This window comes from Rousettus aegyptiacus, unplaced genomic scaffold (genome assembly GCF_014176215.1).
Source record: "Rousettus aegyptiacus isolate mRouAeg1 unplaced genomic scaffold, mRouAeg1.p scaffold_m13_p_12, whole genome shotgun sequence".
In the NCBI taxonomy this organism is placed as follows: domain Eukaryota; kingdom Metazoa; phylum Chordata; class Mammalia; order Chiroptera; family Pteropodidae; genus Rousettus; species Rousettus aegyptiacus.
In genome coordinates, this window is record NW_023416287.1 from 39,974,126 (window position 1) to 39,993,713 (window position 19,588).

At 43.7% G+C, this 19,588-nt stretch overlaps 1 protein-coding gene across 9 annotated transcripts in view; it reads left to right on the plus strand.

Moving 5' to 3' along the window:
* The first annotated feature begins 14,754 nt into the window (after window positions 1-14,754).
* Window positions 14,755-19,588, plus strand: part of CHCHD6 (coiled-coil-helix-coiled-coil-helix domain containing 6) — a 232,545-nt gene continuing 227,711 nt past the window's right edge. For all 9 annotated transcript variants that reach the window (XR_001598932.2, XR_001598931.2, XM_016160523.2 and 6 more), the window contains exon 1: window positions 14,755-14,919. Coding sequence is in view for 7 of the 9 variants with exons in the window: in XM_016160523.2 (XP_016016009.2) it covers window positions 14,833-14,919 (87 nt within the window). In the remaining 2 variants the exon portion in view is untranslated. The remainder of the gene's footprint in view (window positions 14,920-19,588) is intronic.

Sequence of the window (19,588 nt, forward strand, 5' to 3'; positions counted from 1 at the left end):
AAAACTTATTTATACATAAATATATAATATAGATTATTATATATAATTAAATTATTATGTTTTACATATAATTATAACAAATTCTATAAATATGAATATTATATATAGTTAATATATACAAATATTACATAATTAGTATTATATAAATGTATATTTATGTATTTTTATATGATAGACACATGTATTTTTATATCTAGAAGAAAATTTCCCACAATATGGTGCAATAAGTGAAAAAGGCAGGAAATACAAAAGATGAAAAATCAAGCCAAGACATTGAACTATCTGTCTTAGAGGAGCTTCAAAAATACATGACAGAGTAAAAGGGACAGAAATAGTAAAATAATAATAGTACTAATAATAGAAGACAATTTCCCAGAACCGAAGCACTTGGAAGGCCCTTCCGTTCAAAATGGCCTTCCACGTGCACAGCATAATGTATCAAGTAGACCCATGTGACGTCAGGACAAATTTTCAGTATATCAAGAATAGTGGAAATATCCTAAAAGCTTCCAAAAATTGTGGGTGCAGGAAAGATACATTTTGGCATCACATGCCTTATTTCTAACTCTGGGAACTAGAAGAAAATGGACTACTACCTCTAAATTTCTGAGAAACAGTACCTTTTTCCTAGACATCTAGAACAACCCATTATTTTAAGACAGAATGATGATGTTTGCAGATATGGAAGAACTCTGGATTTTACCTTGTGCACAGTATTTCTCAGGAAGTTGTTTGTGTCTTCTCTCCACTCAAATGAGGAGCTAATCCTTGAAGAAGGGCTCCAGGAAGATATGCTGAGTCCAATATAAGAGGCTAATGAATGAAAGTCTCTGTTTGACAGCCAAACAGCAGTCTTAGAGAACACTTGGTTCAAAGAGAAGGAAGAAAATGTTCAAGAAAAAAATATGTACAGGGCAGCAACCCCCACCTGCTCAGGGGAGCAGTCTCTCATCTCTCTATGAGTAGGTTCATCAGGGCTGAGCCCATCCTCAGTTGACTCCTGGTGTTTGTGAAGATTTCTTAGTGGGAGGTTGCTTTCCTAATACTGAGACCCAGAGAGCAGAGGGTGGGGAAGTAACCCACAGAGACACAGCTACCCAGTTGGATGAACATGAGTAAGTCCAGGAAAGAAGCTGAAGAATAAAGTTAGTGGACACATCAGTTAGCTGTTACTATATAACAAACTATCCCAAATTGTGATAGCTTCAAACAACAAACAAGTAGTATTGCTTATGAATCTGTGAGTCAGCAGGATGGTTCTGCTAATCTGAGCTGGGCTCAGCAGGGCATGCATATATGTATCAGCTATGAGTCAGCTGTATGTCAAACAGGTTGCTTTGCTGATCTAGGATTGGCCTCCTAGCATGTCTGCAGACTTAGCTGGGAGAACTGGCTGATCTAGAGATCTAAGAGAGAAAGGAAGCATGCAATGCCTCTTGAGGCCTAGGCTCAGAACCAGAATACTTTCCTTCTGCCAAATCTGTTGGCTAAAGGAAGTCAAAGGGTCAGCTCAGATTCAAGGGGTGGGAAACACTTTGCACATCCCTATGGGAGGAGCCATACAGTCACATCACTAAGGATGTGGCTACAGGGAGGGGTGAAAAATCAGAGCTACCAAGATGCAAGAAAAAAGGATTTTTTTAAAAGCTAGAGTTGTACTGTTATTTTGTGATTAATAAACTGTCAAATTGATTATGATGCTATCCCACACTATATACCACCATCAACCAATACAAAAGTTTTTAAACCAGGCAGAGAAAGCAAAGATACAGGAATATCATCCTTAACAACATCCTCTAGCCATGCCTCCACCATGACCTTTGTACATGTTTTCCTCCAGCGTAAAGTGTCAAGATAGTGTACAGGCTGGTGTGCAATCTGACCCCTTGACCTTTTTTTAATAGCAAGCAACTTATAGAAGTAATGGAATTCAACTTGTGTTTTCCTTCGTTTTATTAGTCTGAATGCATTTTAGTTTAACATTTTAATTTTCTTTAACTCCATATGACAGACTATAATGACCTAAGAAAATACTGAAACTGACCCCAAAATAATGTTTTAGTTGGTCCTAAAGAAATGTAGCACTCCAACAATTTGAGAGTTAGGCAAAGAGAATTTCTCTAGAGAGGGAAGAAAAAGGCTGTAGAACAACCAAATGTACTCAACATTGTTAAAACAGCTATTTGTTTTTCACCCCTGAGTGATAACTTCTTAAAGTATCTTTGATAAATATCTCTCAGCAAAAAGTGCCAGTTAGTCAGCTTTGTTGAAAACATAGTAGAAAAGCTGATTCTGGTTATCTCTTTAATGCCATTTAATTGTACCGACGACATAATGTAATATTATCTCAATGTTCAGATTGATTGTAAATTACCCTAATCTTTGTGAAGACTGAAAAAGTACTGTAGTGTAACCCAAAAGTGCATTTGCCTAGTATCTTTCAACTTCTTTCATAGGTAGTTTAACAGGCATTACAATTTGTAATTGAAATGTTGCTTTCACTGAAAGTGTCTTTTTCAGGTATTTTTAATCACCATGTAAAAATAGAACTATCTTTTGGGTTTATCAGATTTTTCATGCACAAACAGTACAAAAATTTAAAATTATTTGTGAGCTACTTGCTTCTGAAGTGTTTTGGTAGTTTTATTAAGAAATAGTTAAATATTGTGCTTTTCAGAGCCTCAGAAAAGGAGAACTTGGGAGAGGGGGCGGGGCTCTATTCTGGACGGGGCCAGCCTGAATAATACTGGCAACCAAGATTCTGTTAGGATTTCTGTACATGTAGTGTAGTAAAGAAAAAAGGATTTTTAAAAGGTAGTAAAACGGTACTTTTTTCCTAAATTGGCTTTCTCCTGTGCCCTGGGCACGAATGGATCATTTTCCAGTTCAGAACTCCAGGCAGTCTGCGTATTCAGACTTTGCTGTGTTTATTTCCCTACAAAGGGAAGCCTTTGGACAGATCCACTATGGCTCCCCTGAACTAAGGGAGCCACCAGCGAGGCATTCAGATCACCCCTGGAGCAAGAGAATTCAAGGGAAGACTCGATCTCTCCCTCCAACGCAGGGGGGCAGCAGAGGGTCAGACTGAGGCTCTCAGAAGAAAGAGCTAGCTAGCGCCGCCTTCCCTCTTCGAGTTTATCTTTCCAGGAACCAGCCACAGGGGTTCTGAGGGTAAGGGAGTGCCTGCTCAGGCGGAAACTTAAAATTATGCAGCTGCTCGCCTGTCTATGAATGGAGACCGTAAATTATCTGGGAACAGATTTGCCTTATCTTTTGAGTTTCCTTAGGTTATATAAATGTAAGGCACATCAGCACTGCTTTTTATTTTTTCCTTGAGAAAGGATCTCAACGGACTCTTACCTTCTTCGGCTTGGAAATGCTTACCTTTCCAAAGAGTCCTTAGTATACGAAGCTAGGGAGGAGATGGTGGCAGATTCACACAGGGGCCACCTGCCTGCTAGGAAAAGGGGGTCAGGGACTCTGAGTTCTCCTTTTATTGGAACTAGACCCTCTCATAGAGACTGGTGTGTTCTCCCTGAAGTCTCCTGTCAGGAAGAGGTGGCCACAGCCCCAGAGGTTAATTCTATCCCAGTCTGGCTTCCGGATAGCTTGCCCAGATCATGCCAGCCATCGGTTCCTACCTAGGGTGTGGCCCTTCCTACAACTGTCCATTCAAAGAGCTGTCAACCTCAGAGCCCAGGCGGGAGATGCTCTCTGCACAGCCCTTGATGGTCTTGAACAATTTGGGTGGCAAGTTTCCAAGCCTGAGATGCAGAGTCTCTGGCAATTAGAGCAAGTGGGGGATTGAAGCAGAACACTGGACAAGAGTTGTGCTACCTGGGTGGATTGGCTGAGCTCTTTGAGTTCAGATTCTAGCACTCAGTGTGGTTGGCCTCACGTGCAGGCCATCTGTCCCTGCCTCCCCAATTCCCTGGGATACCCTAGAGCTAAGGCGGTGGGGTTCTTCCTCTGCCTCAAACCCGCACTAGCCTTTTTGCTTGCCCCACAGCAAGGCTTAGGGCCTGTCATCGTTAGAGGACTCTGGCGTGAATTCAGTGCTTTTCAAGCACACTCCAGAACCTATCCCCACTTCTCGCGGAGTTGCGGTGCAGGCTGCTCTCTGCTCGTTTAATCAGGCAGCCTCTGGGGCCCGGAGGCACTTCTGAGGCCGGCCGCGAGGGGGCAGTGGACTCCCGCGCAGGTGCGTCCCAGCCGCGCGACGCCCTGCTCACATGGGCGACCTCCACAGAAGGTCTCCCCGCTCAGTGACTCCACCCTCTCCCGGACTTGATTTCCAGTTAAACCATATAGGGTGGCTGACCAGGATCCACTGAGGAATGGATATGAGCACATGGCGTGAACGGTAAAGGCCGGGGCAGAAAAGCATGGTGTGGATGAAAAGGCAGCGGAGAAGCACCCTCTACTCTTAAAATGTCCTGTGCCAACTACTGAGAACTCCATCCTGGGCAGGAAGGCACTTTGACAGTTGTCAAGAGCAGAAAGTTCTGAAGGCATTGTTGTAAGGAGGGGAGAATAAAAAACGGTGCTATTCACTTTGCAGATATTGGCTCACTGAAATCCCACAAGAGGCCTCTGATTCTCTTTGAGCTACTAGGATTATCCCCATTTTACAGACATCCCTAAAGGGGGAATGACAGCAATAATACTAAATCAGGTTGTTTGAGGATTGTACCAGACTACTTTCAAATACTCCCCTATCTTCGTCCCCTGTCTGTGTCAGAAAGACTCGGGGAATAGTCTGTCTGCTCAGGTAGCCTGCTTCTTAGAGATCAGTGGGACGAGAGAGAAGAAGTCAAAACGGCTCAACCTGTGTCCTTGTTAGAAAAAGTGGAGAAGACTTCTTCTCACTCTTTTGCATTACTGTTATCATGACAACTACAACTACCATCAGGAGTCCAGTCAGAGGCCGATCCTCAATTCCGCTGAAAGTCCACACACAAAAAACCAGATAGCCTCCAACTCCCCAGCCCAGCTCATAGACCTATCACAGGCCCCCATGGTTGCCTGGCCCTTCTGTGCTCTGCCAAGTATGTCCCCACTCCATCTTCTGGAGGCCTATGCTCCTGAGATCCTTCTTCATGCTCCCTGGGGCCCCAGGGCCCTCTGTGCACCAGCCCTGATGCAGTGTCAACACCCTCCTGAGCTGTATCTGCAAGTCACCCTGTCACTTAGCAAACATGGATCCTCCTGTGGTGTTCTAGGCTCTGATGTGCTTCGGATGTGGATTTTAATTTCAGGGTTCATATTAACATTTTGGAGAACAGACATAAATGCAAACAAAACTGTGTCTGTCACATAGTGGCTTATGGAAAAGAGCTCAGAAGAGGCTCCTGCAGCTGCTTGGAGTTCAGGTGGACCCATGGGATGACTCCCCCATTCCTCTGCCAGTAGATGCAAAAGGCTGGAAAACCATTGGCCAAGTAGGCAACTAGGATTCCCACTGACCTCTCAAAGGGATCATGTCAGTTTATAGTTCTTATTATAGCATAGTTATTTACTTAAAGTTTGTGTGCATATTTTAATGAATTCATAAAACTCAAACTGTAAGTCCCATGGTGGGGAGGGAGGGATGCAGCACTGTGATTTTGAATTTGAGCTGAGGAATGGGAAGACTCTCGTGTGGGGCTGGGAGCTGAGGGTGGCTCCTCACAGGCTAGTGCTGGGACGGTTTCCTTATCAGGGTTTGGTACCTGGGCTAACAGGGTGACAAGACTACCTGGCCAGTAGCTCCTCTTTCCTTCCCCGACCCCATTCCCCTCTCGTGGGCTGATAATCCGGCTGCCTTCATCCCAGCTCCAAAGTCTCACATCCAAGAGCCAAGCAAGCCATACTCTGACAGGGTGGGGTGGGGCGGTAATACCAGATATGGCCTTAGAAAGGGCTCCATCTTCTGAGTCATTTGGACCGGGGTTCAAATCCTGTCTTTGGCACTTTCCATCTATATGACCTCAGGCAAGTCACATCACCTATCTGAACTTCAATTTTCTCATCTATAAATGGAGAAAATCCAACTTGGCAGGTTTCTTGGGATGATGCATAATAACTACTGATGATGGAGTGTTTCCTCTTTGCCAGATATCCTATGTCCATTACGTGCATTAACTCATGCAATTCCGCATCAACTCTATAAGTAGGTGCTGTTCTTATCTGTTTTACAGATAGGGAAACTGAGGCACAGAGAGGCGAAATAACTTGTTCCTGATCAGACAGGGAGCACAGCCGAGACTGAAATACAAGTCATCTGGCCCCAGAGCCTTTACTCTTCATCATTCATTTTCTCACCTCTCTAAACCTGGAGCAACTCCCACATAGTATGGGAGCCCACATTCATTCTTTCAGTCATTCATTCAGTCACTCAATGATTTCCTGAGTACCTACTCTGTGCCAGGTCCTGGTGCTAAATGTTAGGACTTCAGCGATGAGTGAACTAAATGCTGTCCATCTTCTCTGAAGTTCTATCTTAGGAAGTGTGTGTGTGTGTGTGTGTGTGTGTGTTTGCGACCAACCACAAACAAATAATAAGCAATGATGATCCAGAAAGTTATCTTTTTTTTTTTCCCCACAGAAACCAAACACATGGATGTGAGGCGGGAGAGGATGGCCTGGCTGGGAAGGTGGCCTCTGAGCAGAGACCTGGCTGAGAAGGAGCAGCTCCCCAGGAAGAGCAGGAGGGAAGCAGCAGGACCAGGTCAGCTGGTCCCTGAGGCCTCTGTGGCTCTGTCTGGAGCCAGCTGCTTGGCTAGCACCTGTAAACGTTGGTGGGGCTCCAGGCCACTCCTGAGCCCCCGGATTCTGTGAGCCTTTGTCAAGCTGTGATCGTCCATGCCTAACGTTTGCTGGTTGTGCTAGAGCACCTTAGGGCTCCAATCAGATACTTCCTGGGAATAGGACCAGAGCCTTTGCCTGAAACACAGACTGGGAAGCCCAGCCTCTGCCTGAGTCTGGGCCTACCTGTGTGTGTGTGTGTGTGTGTGTGTGTGTGTGTGTGTGTAGGGAGAATTAGAGAGGAAACAATCTCTTAGCCACCTCCATGATGGTTCTATGGCCTACATGTATATGTTGAGCCAAATCCTTCCTCTTCCCATGAAGTCCTTGGCTATCCATGTTCCCTGCCTCTCCCACTTCAAACCAGCTGTGGTCAGAACTGTGACAAGGGGGTGACCTTCCTGCAGTACTGCTGTTGGGGGGCAGAGAATCCCTGCTCTTGGAGCCCTCTCCTGCCTGTACCCGGCTGCCATTCACAGGGCCGAACAGTTAAATTCATGACAGAAGCTAAAGCTGAAAACGTAGAGAAGCAGAAAAGGAAATTGGGGCTGAGGAGCTGATCCTGACTTGCTGCTTGAGCCACCTGTGCTTTTCAGCAGATTCATTTTATCCAGAGGCTTTGTTTCATACCAGGGACTGCCTAGATTTGGGGAGAGAAGGTAAGGACCTAAGCATGGGCCTGGAACAATGGATGGAGCAGCTTCATTGTTTTGCTCTCTCCCATTGTGAGGTACACACACACACACACACACACACACACTCATTTACAGTGATGCGCTGCACAACACACACTCTTACGCAGCATGCCCACACTGCACACATGGCAGCACTGTGACAGTCTAGTACTGGCAGAAGACACAGGGCTTGAAGAGGCTTTAATAAAGGGACTATTTACCTAGGTATGGATGGGGCTGGTTTTGTCAGGTATGCAAGCCAGGAAATGATCCTATTGGTATAACGCAGTCCTGGCCATCCTATTCCCTTTGCCAGGGCCTGGCCTGGAGTCGGGGGTGGTGTGTGTGTGTGTGTGTGTGTGTGTGTGTGTGTGTGTGTGTGTGATGGGCCAATGTGACTCCGTGAGAAGATTGTTAGTGGCTTCTGGAAAATATTCCTTTTGCCCTTTTGGACCCCTGTTCTTCTAGCTTGGTCGACTGTAGTGAGCCAATGTGATGCTTGAGGCTAAGGCTGACATTCAGGCACCATGAGGGGAGATGTCACCAACATGCTGAGCCAGAAAGATGGGAAAAGCCCTGATCCTTTGTGGACCCAGACTCTCACTGCTAAGTCTATCACATGGAGAAGTGCATGCTTCATATAAGAAGGCAGAACTCAAACAGAGAAGAGGAAGAAACCTCCAAGTGTCACATGCTGATTTCCTGCATGAAATTTTGCCCATCATAGAAAGGCCAAGAGTTATGCTAACGGATATCTCCCCTTGTAGAAACACAAGCTGGAGAAGGGAGGTTACCCCAACCAATAATGCCTTCTAGAGGCCAGGCAGTGAAGAGGGTGGTCATGGCTGCTGCCAATCTCCTACAAGTTCAGATGGTGGTGAAGTTCAAGCAGTGATCTCTGCATTTCGACCAGGTTGTATTTTAGTGTTGGGCCTCATCATCAACCACCTCCAGGGCTACTCTTAACACCACCCTCCACTCTGAGTCAGAGACAGCTTCCCAAAGCACAGCTTGGACCAAATCAAGAGTTCTCCACTGTTTACTGTCTCAGGGGTCAAACTACATACTTAGCATTCAAGGCCTCCCTCCTCATGATTCATTTGAACTCTCCAGATTTTCCCCCCACCATATCCCATTTTCCTAGTACTCTGGGAACTGATACATTATTCATTGGTCCACCATCAGTCAACCATTCTCTAAGAAAAGTGTTCATTCTAAATAATGGTCCAGAGATGAATTTGGGGGCGGTCCATCTAGTCTGTTTGGAGCTAGACCCAAACAACTTTTACATGAGACTACCTAATCTAATGAAAAGCACTGGTGACAGAGGCAAACCTTTTATTGACTATTACGCAGGGATAGAAGAAAGGGTTCTATCACATATCGCAGAACGAATTCTATTTACCTGCCACTTTAAACCATAACCTCTTTCTCCACATTTTCTCTTCCTCCTAGGTTTCTGACTTTTCTCCTTCCATTGCCCCAAACTCTACTTGCCTTCAACCAAGCTGGCTCTGCCCTATTCCCCCACTCCACCTCCTAAAACTGATTCAGCTTGCAATCTACTCAACAAAAGCCTCAATGGCTAGCCTGAACAGTCTGAACAATACAAATGCCACCAAATCAGCTGCTTCTTTCTTTAGGTCTGTGGGGGTAGGAATGAGGTGCTCAAACCATGGCCATCCTACAGATCAGGAGTCTGTGGTCCAGAAAGGTGAAGGGTCACAGGAAACAAGGAAATGCTTTCCCCACTACAGGGTCCCTGCTCCTTCAATGACTCCTCCCAGTGGCTCCTGGACAATGGGCTCACCTAATCTTCCAGCGAGCACCTCCTGCAGGCCTGCATGTGAGCATCCTTCACTCTACCTCCCTACTGTTCAGGGCTCCATATCTTACCAGTGGTTTCCAAACTTTAGCCCAGTGCACAGTAAAATGAAAAAAGTAAGGTCAAGGAAGAGCAGCAAAAACGATTTGCCTTCAAACATATATACAATTTTGAGTGACAATTTTAGCACCCAGGAAACACCTTGAGAGGGAAGATCCGTGGAATATAGTTATTGTATGGCAGAAGACATGTGTATGCTGCTAATATGATACATCTATTCACAAAATGGATTGTGATTTTTGTCTCAGGATTTCAGCATCTGAAATTTCTCAGTTATTATCGACATATTTTTCTTATATGGACCGGCTCAGAAAACAATAAGTGATTAATGACTTGTTCATTCACAAGTTATGCATGATATTTCTAGTGCTTAGATGTCAGTTTCCTCTTTCCTCTACTCAATGAAGACAGCATTTTCCAGCTCTTGTATTGGGTGGGGCTATGTGACTGAATGGCCAGTGGAATGTGAATAGAAGTGAGGGGTCACTGAGGAAGGGAAAAGCTGGGGTTCAGTTCTCTAGTCTCTAAGTCCCACTCTTGCCAGGCTGAGTTGATTGAGGAAGCCATGTGCTCCAGATGGTGTGTTTAAAACATGGTAGAGCTCTGGCAGTCAGGACTGCCAAAACCTCCCCACTCACATTTTGCCTGAGTGAGAAATAAAATGTGGTGCTAACCCATCAAAATGTTTAAAACTTTTATTGAGGTATAATTTACCTCAATAAATATTATAAAATACCTAGATGTTAAGTACATGGCTTGATGAGTATGTCATATTACCACTACTCCAAGTTTTATTTTCTTGTCAATTTCCATCCCCCTTCCCAGAGGTTTTATAGTTTTTAGGGTAAAAGTCTTGTACTTCTATGATTAAATTTATTCCTAAGTGTTCTATTCTTTTTGATCAATGGAATTGTTTACTTAATTTCATTTTGAATTGTTCATTGCAAATGTACAGAAATAGAACAGATTTTTGTGTATTGATCTTATACATCCTACAATGTCGCTGAACTAGCACATTAGCTCTGTTTAGTGTGTGTGTGTGTGTGTGTGTGTGTGTGTGAATATCTTAGGATTTTCTATATACAAGAATATTTCACTTGCAAATGAAGATTATTTTACTTCTTCCTTTTCAATTTGGAATACTTTTATTTCATTTTCTTGTCTAATTGTCCTGGTTAGAACCTCCAGTGCAATATTGAACAGAAGTGGTGAAAGCAGACATTCTTGTCTTTTTCCTGATCTTCTGGGAAAACTTCATTTTGGCTTTTAACATGAATGAAACAATTTATTTTTCTTATTTTCTACTCTACCAACACTTCTCTTCTTTTTGTCTGCTTATGAAGAACCCAATTAAGGAAACCCACCTCACACAGTAACTCCCTCCAACTCACCCTCTATACTGGTTGCCAGAGTGTTATTTACAAAAACAAAAATTGTCAATAATAAAAGCTATCCCTGGATGAGGTCACTAAATGCCTGGTTCTGGGTAAGTACTCCATGTAATGTCAGCATTAGTCTTATATCCGTCAGAAAACTGAGGAGCAAAGATACTCAATAACTTGCACAGGTGCAAAGGTCTAGAAGGAGGCAGAGCTCAGCCTGTACCCTTCTCATATTGCCACATCTCACTGCTCTCTTTAGCTCTGTGTTGTTCTCCAATCACACTGCTCAAGAGCCTCCTTGGCCAGAGACAGGTCACAGTCACTTCTAGCTGCAAGTGAAAAGGGAATTTGGGGAGGGAAGTATTTTTTCCTCACGTGCAGAATTTTATTTCTCTCCTACTTATTCTGAAAACTTTCAAAACCACAGAAACAGTGAAAGAAGATAATTGGCTCCAATATATATTTCACCTGGATTCATCTATTGACATTTTTCCCCCTCACCATTTGAGTGCAAGTTGCAGACACTTTGATACTCCATGCCCAAATACACCAGCATGCATCTCCCAAGAATAAAAAAATTAACATTAACTCAAAAATATCATTTAGGATACTATTTTATATGTAAAATTTTCCCAGTTGTCCAAAGTACTTTTTTATAGATTTGTTGTTGTTTCTGTTGTCCTTTAAATCCAGGATCTAATCAAGGTTCATTGTTGCATTTCACTGTTATGCTTCTTTCATCTCTTTCAAGCTCCTTTTTCATCTCATCTTGTTTTCCATGACACTGACCTTTTGGAAGAGTCCAGGATTTCTGGATTTGTCTGATTGTTTCGTCATGATTAGATTCAGGTCACACATTTTGGGCGATACTCCACAGGAGGTGTGTGTGTTCCTTATTGTGTTCCAGGTGGGGCACTATGTCAGGTTGTCTACTCATGATGCTAAATCTGAGCATTTGGTTAAGGCAGTGACTTCCAGGTCTCTTCATTGTAATACAGTTTTCATTTTGAATTATTAAGAAATCTGTAGTGAGACTTGGAGGTTGAGTGAATATCCTGTTCCCTATCTTTCACCCAATGGCTTTAGTTAATTTTTGCCCAATTTAGTTAATTCACTGAGGGTTGCAAAATGATGATTTTTAAATCTCACATTGATTTGTTGACATTCTTCTATAAAAAAGTTTTCCCCTTTTTCCCATCCCCCCAAAACACATGGACCATTGGATTTTCTTTAAAAAAATTTAATGTTTACAAGCTCAAATTGCCAGATTGTTATAATGCTCAAATTGTCCCAAGTTTGGCCAATAGAAGCATGAGGCAACTTCATCTAACCAGGCACATTGTTGCACCAAAGGAAATTAGGTTTGTTCGGTTGCTCATGGGCGCCATTACGCCAGGGGGAAGGTGGCTCAATACCTAAGATGGCCGACGGCTCACGACTAAAGTTACAGCAGAGACTTCCCGGGCAGCAGGATCTGCCAAACAGAAAAGTCCCCGCCCTGTGACCCCCACCGACATCCTGAGATCAGCCAAACGGAAAAGTCCCCGCCCTGTGACCCCACCGACATCCTGAGATCAGCCAAACGGAAAAGTCCCCGCCCTGTGACCCCACTGACATCCTTGGGTCAGAACCTTTAAAAACCGCGCCTATACCCCAGACACGCGCGACTTCCCTGGCCCCTTTGCTGGACCAGTGAACTTCGCCTGCAGACCCTAATAAAGCCTGTTTTATACTTCGCTTTGACTCAATCTCACCCTCATTTTCATCTCCTCTGGCCGATCAAGGATAACTTCCAGAACTAAGTGAATTGGTCATAGATTAATGTCAAGAAAAGCATACGTGCCTGTGTTCTAGAGCCCAGCACAAAGGTGTTAAAAAATAAATTTCTTTTCTCTCCTTCCCTATGCCACCGCCTTTGTTTGAATCCTCATCCTACTTTGCATTTATGTCACTTTATCTTCACCTGTTTGCATCTTGCTTTTCTTGTCTGTGAGAGGGGTACAGAACTTGTTGGGTTGTCATGAGGCTTAGCTATGCTGCTGTCAGTGTAACCCTTACTCTTGTGGAATTCCAGTTCTCTCCCAGGACTTTGCAGATAGGGGCAGGAAGAGACCACACACAGTCTCATGGTCAACTGTGTCTCTGCCTCTCGTTTTGCTGAATTAGTTAAAGTATTTCATCATCTGGCTTAGAGGTGAAATTCATCCTTTTCTTCAAGTGTTACAACCCCTTTCCATAGTCATAGATGTTTGGGTGTTCAGGAGGCTTTGAAAAATATGGGGATCTGGGGTGGGTGCTGAAAGTGCTCCACTCAGATTGTTTTTTACTGTCCTGTGAGGCCATCCCCCAGCTTCTGTGTGTGCGTGGGCTATTGGCAACTCGCAGATGTCCCCTTCACTGGGGAATTGTCCCGGGTTGCCAATAACTGATGTGGGGGACAGAAGGCCAGTTCTCTTGTTTCTCTCGTTTCTGGTCATAATTTGTGCTCCAGAGCCCTCTCTGGGATAAGGCTGAAGCTAGTCTCCAGCTTTGACCACATCTTTCCTTAGCTTTTCCCAACCTTATCCTGTTTTCTCACTTCCTTTCTCCTGAGGCGTACCCCCTATAAACTACTTGCCCCAGAATTCCCTACTCGGGCTCTGCTTATAAGGAAGAAATAGAGGACAGAAGGGATGGAGGGAGAGTTGCAAATCAAAGTATTTTGAATAAAACTATGTCCTTGTTTATAAAAATGCTCTGGCTATATCTACCTCGAATGTTCACTGGCTTCTTCACCCATGCTGTTCTCATCTCACTGATCTCTCTAATTCACACTCTCCTCTTCACTCCTTCATTTCCAGGTTAGCAAAAGGGGTTCTGAATTACTCTTGCTATTTCATGTAGCAATCCAGTGTATTCCAGTTCCAGATTCCAAACTCAGCCCCAAGCTTGCTTTGGCAAATCAAAGCCATTCAGCACCTCAGATGAACAAGAGGGGGCTTCATTCAAGGTCCACATGGCTGTGAAGAGCAATCATTTGTATTCCTCTATTACACATATGATACTGTGTGAGAATCACAAACACATAACTTTGCACACTGCACTCAATGCATGGTGTGTATGCTCCTTGGACAATGTCTTCTAAATACTTGGGACCATTCACACATTGTTCTGCCAAGAATAAAACTCTGACCCTAGACTTTAAGGCCTTATATGATTAGGGCCCTTCCTTTTCTGACCTCTTTGCTTCTGGCTTTCCTCTGCTCTCTTCTCACTTTCCATTCATGTGGTTAGACCCTTTTTCCTTCTTGAATGTGGCAAGGTCTTTCCTGCCTCATGGCCTTTGCACTGGTCGGTCCCCAGCATAGTTATTTCCCCATCTTCTCCTGGCTAACTCCTACCAGTCCTTAGGTCTCAATTCAAATGCTTCTTTCTCAGAGAGGTTGTTCTGGTCTCTCAAAGGAGGCTGCCTCCCGTTCATTTCTCTCATGGAACTTACCATAGTGGTTGGGAAGTTTATTTACATGCTTGTTTGTGTCTTTTCATTTGTTTCCTCCATTAGATCTAAATATCAGGAAGGCAGGGCATGCCTTTTTAGTCGTCACATTCCCCGCAGTTAGGTCAGTACTTGCCGGGTGCTTAGTTCCGCTCAATACCAGTTTGCTGAATGAACCAAGCTGAGAACCATCCCAAGTTCGCCTTCACTTGCTTATTTCAACCTACCTGGCTGTCTCCTGGCCTCAGAACATCATCCGCGGCTCTGCTTCAAGGGTGATCTTTCCAAAGCGAGCAATGACCACCTCTCCCCTGCTTCTTAGCCTACCATTCCAGGCACTCTGCGAGTATGCACCTGGGGCTTCACTTTCAACCAGTTTTCTTCGACTCTGGAATCATGCCTTCCCGCATTCCCTCTTTACAGAAGGGTGGCCCGGGCCGGAGAGACTACAACCCCCACAATGCCCAATGGGCCCACGCCATATGATTGGTTGAGCCTCCGGCGGCGACCAATAAAACTTGGTTTTGTTAGTATGTGCCGCTGCAGCTCGAGTCCTGGAAGCTACAGCCCGCGACATCCTAGTTGCTCTGGAGCCGGGCCCTTTGGCCGCCAGCCCGCCGGCCTCCTGCCATGGGGAGCACCGAGAGCAGCGAGGGCCGCAGGGTGTCCTTCGGAATGGACGAGGAGGAGCGGGTCCGGGTGCTGCAGGGCATCCGGGTGAGCGGGCCGCCGGCGGGCGAGATGAGCGAGGGCGGCCGGGGCCGGGCGGGCGTGGAGGGCGCCCGAGGGAGCAGAGGCTGCGGGCTGGCTTTAGAGGAGGTGCGGGTCGAGAGCGACTGGGCGCGTCTCGCTCGTTGAGCCCTCCCTACTTCCTCGTGGAGAACGTCTCTCTGCCCAGTAAATGAGGGAGGTGAGGCTCGGGAAATGCCTGGAGTGCGGGGAGTGGCCGGCTGCCTTCTGGTCTCCCCACTACCCTGGCATTAGGGGAGAAAGAGTGGCGAGCGGGGTGGGCAGGCCACATTCCAGCTTCCGTTGACTTGTTACAGACCCAAATTTGTTTCCCTGCTCCCCAAGTGCAAGCGTCTTGTTATGTATACACGAGATGCTTCCAATCCTGGACAACTTCAACAGACTCTTAACGGAGGAGGTGGGGGGGGGGTGTCTCTTCTTCTCAACACAGCATGCAGCCAAAGGGAACTTAAAAGTTGAATCAAACCACATACCCTTCCCCTTGCTTAAAATACTAAGCAAAGGTTTTAATGGATGCCTAGTGCATTTAAGATGAAAAGGAACCACCTTACCTTGTTTTACAAAACTGTGCCACTGACCTCTCTGTCCACATCTCATACCATGTCCTTCACCTCCTACTCCCCATCTATTCACTGGCCTCAGGACCTCCTTGTCCCAGCAAGGTGTATTTGTAGTTTTCTGCCTCCCAGTTTTTCTTGTAGTTATAGTTTAAATATCATATGAGTATACTTCACTGACCACTTAATCTAAACTACCTACACTGTCGCACAGGTTTTTCATAGTGCTCATCACCATATGTAGCTTCTATTGAGAATTTACTTGTTTGTTGTGTTCCTGCTACAGTGCAAGTAAGCTCCTTGAGGCTGAGGCTGTTGCCTGATTCAAGATTCTATTCCCAGAACCTAGAAGAATAATAAAAGCAGCTCACATTTGAAAATTTAGTGGGGCCATGGGCTACCCTTTATAGTGTTCCTTTCGTTGAATTGTCAACAACTCTATGAGAGACGTAGAATTCTATTTGCCCATTTTCTAGATTAAGGACAACTGAGGCACTGAGTTTAAGTAATTTATCCGGGGTCAACTAGTGACAGATGGGAGAGATGGGATTGATGTAGGCAACTTTAGGGCCCGTTCATTGAATGCTACACTTTCTCCTACACATGTGCCAGGCACATTGTGGGTGCTTTGTAAATAATTGAGTGATTAAATGGACGAACCCAGTGAGACAGACTGAGTTTAAATGGAATGTACAGAGATGACTGTAGGTGAATTAGTTAATTAGGAAGGTGGCTCAGAAAAAGGCATCAAGAGGTCTAACTTCTGGATAGATGCTCATTAGCTGTGTGACCTGGGATGAACAACTTATCTTTTGAGTCTCAGTCACCACATCTTAAAAAATGGGAGTGCTGATAATCTTAGGTGTTGTCAGGGATAAAATGAAGATGTGCGTGGAAGAGTTTAGAGGAAGTACAGAGTATTTTATAATAGGATGGTGGCCTCACTTCTTCAACTGGTGTAGTACTTAACACATTTAATGCCTGCTGGGTGTTTATCTAGTCTTGACCTGACTTGTGACAAAGATAAAATGGGGAGGATAAAAATGTTTTAGAAATTTGAGAGGCAGGAGCCTGAATTGGAATTTAGACTTTAGAATTTAGGAATTTAGAATTGGCTGTGTCTGGGTGTTCTCTCATCTTTGTCACTGGGTATCCTGCTTTTGGGAATGTTGGAAATGTCGCAATAATGTCTATATGTTCTCTTTGCCTTTTTTCTGCTCCATGTGAGCAGCCATCTTTGGTGATTCAACTAAAGTTGGTTGCTCCTCAGCCAGACTCCTCACTGTCTCCAGCCTTTGTCATTCCAACTGCTTGGTGGCTCTTCCCTTGTTACTTCCCTAGTCTGCTGCTTCAGGTGTGTCCCCAGGCTCATTACATGCTCCTGGCTTTATCACATTTACTATCATTTGTTGCTCCTGTGAAGCAATTCTGGGCCACTTCTGAAGGGAAGACCAAGGAGGATATAGTAAAGACATATAAGAAACAGTCCCCAAACATGCCGCTGCTGGAGAAGCCACCTGCTGATCACTGCACACATAGCTACTGTTTATCTATCACCTCAGCAAATACTTACTGTGAACATATTACTTGCCAGTCATGGGTCCTGGCCTTTCAGTGACAATAAGGGACCAGGCACAAGGCCCCTGCTTCTGCAGGGACCTCATCCCAGTAGAGGGGACAGAACAAAAGACAGAAAAAAGAGGCAAAGGAATAAAAGAACTACAAGTGCTATGAAGGAAACATAAAGGGTGTAAAGAGTAATGGGGCTACCTGCTTGAGGTGGGATGGTCAGCTAATGCCTCTCTGAAGAGGTAACTTTGCAGATATGTCTGAGCCAGCCAGGAGAAGTGTGCACATATTTATTCTGTTGAGTGTTTTAAGAGCACTGTCTCAGATACTTCTCATGCTGACCTTGTGAGATATCATCATCTCCATCTTAGAGGTGAGGAAATAGTTTCAAGGAGGAGAAGTAACCCAGGTCACAGTGAGTTAGTAGTAGAGCTGGAAGCTCAGACATTCCAACTCCATAGCCTAATGTGCTTGCCAGCCACATTGGCTGGAATGTTAGAGAAAGTTGGGCAGATGATGAATCCAGACAAGTGATGAGCCCTGAATGCCAGGCAGGGCTATCTATGTGTTATCCTGGAAGCAACACTGCAGTTCTCTATTAGAAGTGGAGCTTTGCAAAGATCGTAACTGATGATGGTGACTTTTCTTTTTTTTTAAACAGGCTTATTGAGATATATTTTACACATAAAATTCACCTATTTCAAGGATTTTTAAAGCAAATTTACAAAGTTTAGCAACTATCATCACAGTTGGATTTCAGAACTTTCGCAAGACCTTAAAAGATTGTGTCTATTTGTAGTCGCTCCCTATTCCCAGTTCCAGCCCCAGGTCACCACAAATCCTTCCTCCTCTGTATGTTTACTTTTTCTGGACATTTCATGTAAATGTGCTCATGTATCTTTTATGTCTGGCTTCTTACACTTAGCATAATATTTTTAGTGATGGTTCATTGATGTTGTAGCATGTATCAATAGTTTGTCCCCTTTTATCACTGAACAGTATCTCATTGTTTGGATATATTGAATTTTGTTTATCCAGTCACCACTTGCTAGACATTTGAATTGTTTCCAGTTCTTGACTTTTATGAATAATGTTGCTGTTAACAATTGTGTACAAGTTTTTTAGTGGACACCTAAGAGTAGAATTGCTGGGTCATTCTGTTCATGCATTTGGTCAGTTGTTAGGTTTAACTTTTTAACTCATTTTCCGTTTAGAAAAAAAAAAGGTGCAGCTACTGCCAGCATTAATTTAGCATCATAGGAATGCTACATATTCTAGGATTTGACATTTTCAGTGATCAAAAATTACTATATTTTATAAATTGAAATACCACTACTAAAAACAGAATGCTATAAATAGAATGATGCCATTTGTTTCCAAAGACTGTCAATATATTAGAGTGATGTAATAATAATAAAAGTGAAATGTTTTGTGGCAAACTTTGGGGATATGGTTAGGATTGTAATCCGTGGGTTATCTCAGGGTAAATGTTGCAGCCACAAGTGCCGCTGGTGAGTATTCTCAGGGCAAATGGGAAATGGCTTATAAAACTGCCAAACTTTTTCTAAAGTGGCTGTACCATTTTATATCATTCCCACAAGCAATATATAAGGGTTCCAATTTTTCCATAGCCTCAGCAGCACTTGTTATTGTTTGTCTTTTTAATTATAGTAATTCTAGTGGGTGTGAAGTGGTATCTCATTGTGGTTTGAACACCTTTTCATGTTCTTATTTGCCATCTATGTATTCTCTTTGGTGAAATATGTATTCATATCTTTTGCCCAATTTTAATTGGGTTGTTTGTCTATTATTGAGTTGCGGGATTTCTTTATGCTGTGTACAAGCCCTTTATTATATTATGATTTGCAAATATTTTCTCCCAAAACATGGTTTATCTTTTCATTTCCTTAATAGTGTCTTTGAAGTGCAAATATTTGTAATTTTGATGGTTTGTCAATATTTTTCTTTTGTTGATTGTGCTTTTGGTGTTATAGCTCATAAATAATTGCCTAAACTAAGGTTACAGAAATTTTCTCCTTTGTTTTCTCATATGAGTTTTATAGTTTTGGCTTTTATTTTTAGGTTTATAATCTGATTTCAGTTAATTTTTGTGTATGTCATGAGGTAAGGCTGTATCTATCAGGGTTTGGAAAAAATTTTATGTAAATGACAAAATAGTAAGTGCTTTGGCTTTGCTGACCATAGGACTTTATTATTAGTACTCAATTCTTCCATTGTAGGGTGAAAGCAGCCATAGGATACATATATAAATGAAAGGGTATGGCTATGATTCAATAAAACTTTATTTACAAAATCAAGTGTTGGGTTGGATTTAGTTCCAGCACTAGAGTTTGTTGAACCTTCACCTAAATCCATCTGTTTTGGGAGACTTCCAGTTAAGATGGCAGAGTATGTAAATGCTGTGCTCACTCCCGCCCATTACCACGTTAAAATTACAACTAAGTCATAGAACAGTTACTCTTGAGAACCACCTGAGGAGTAGCTGAACA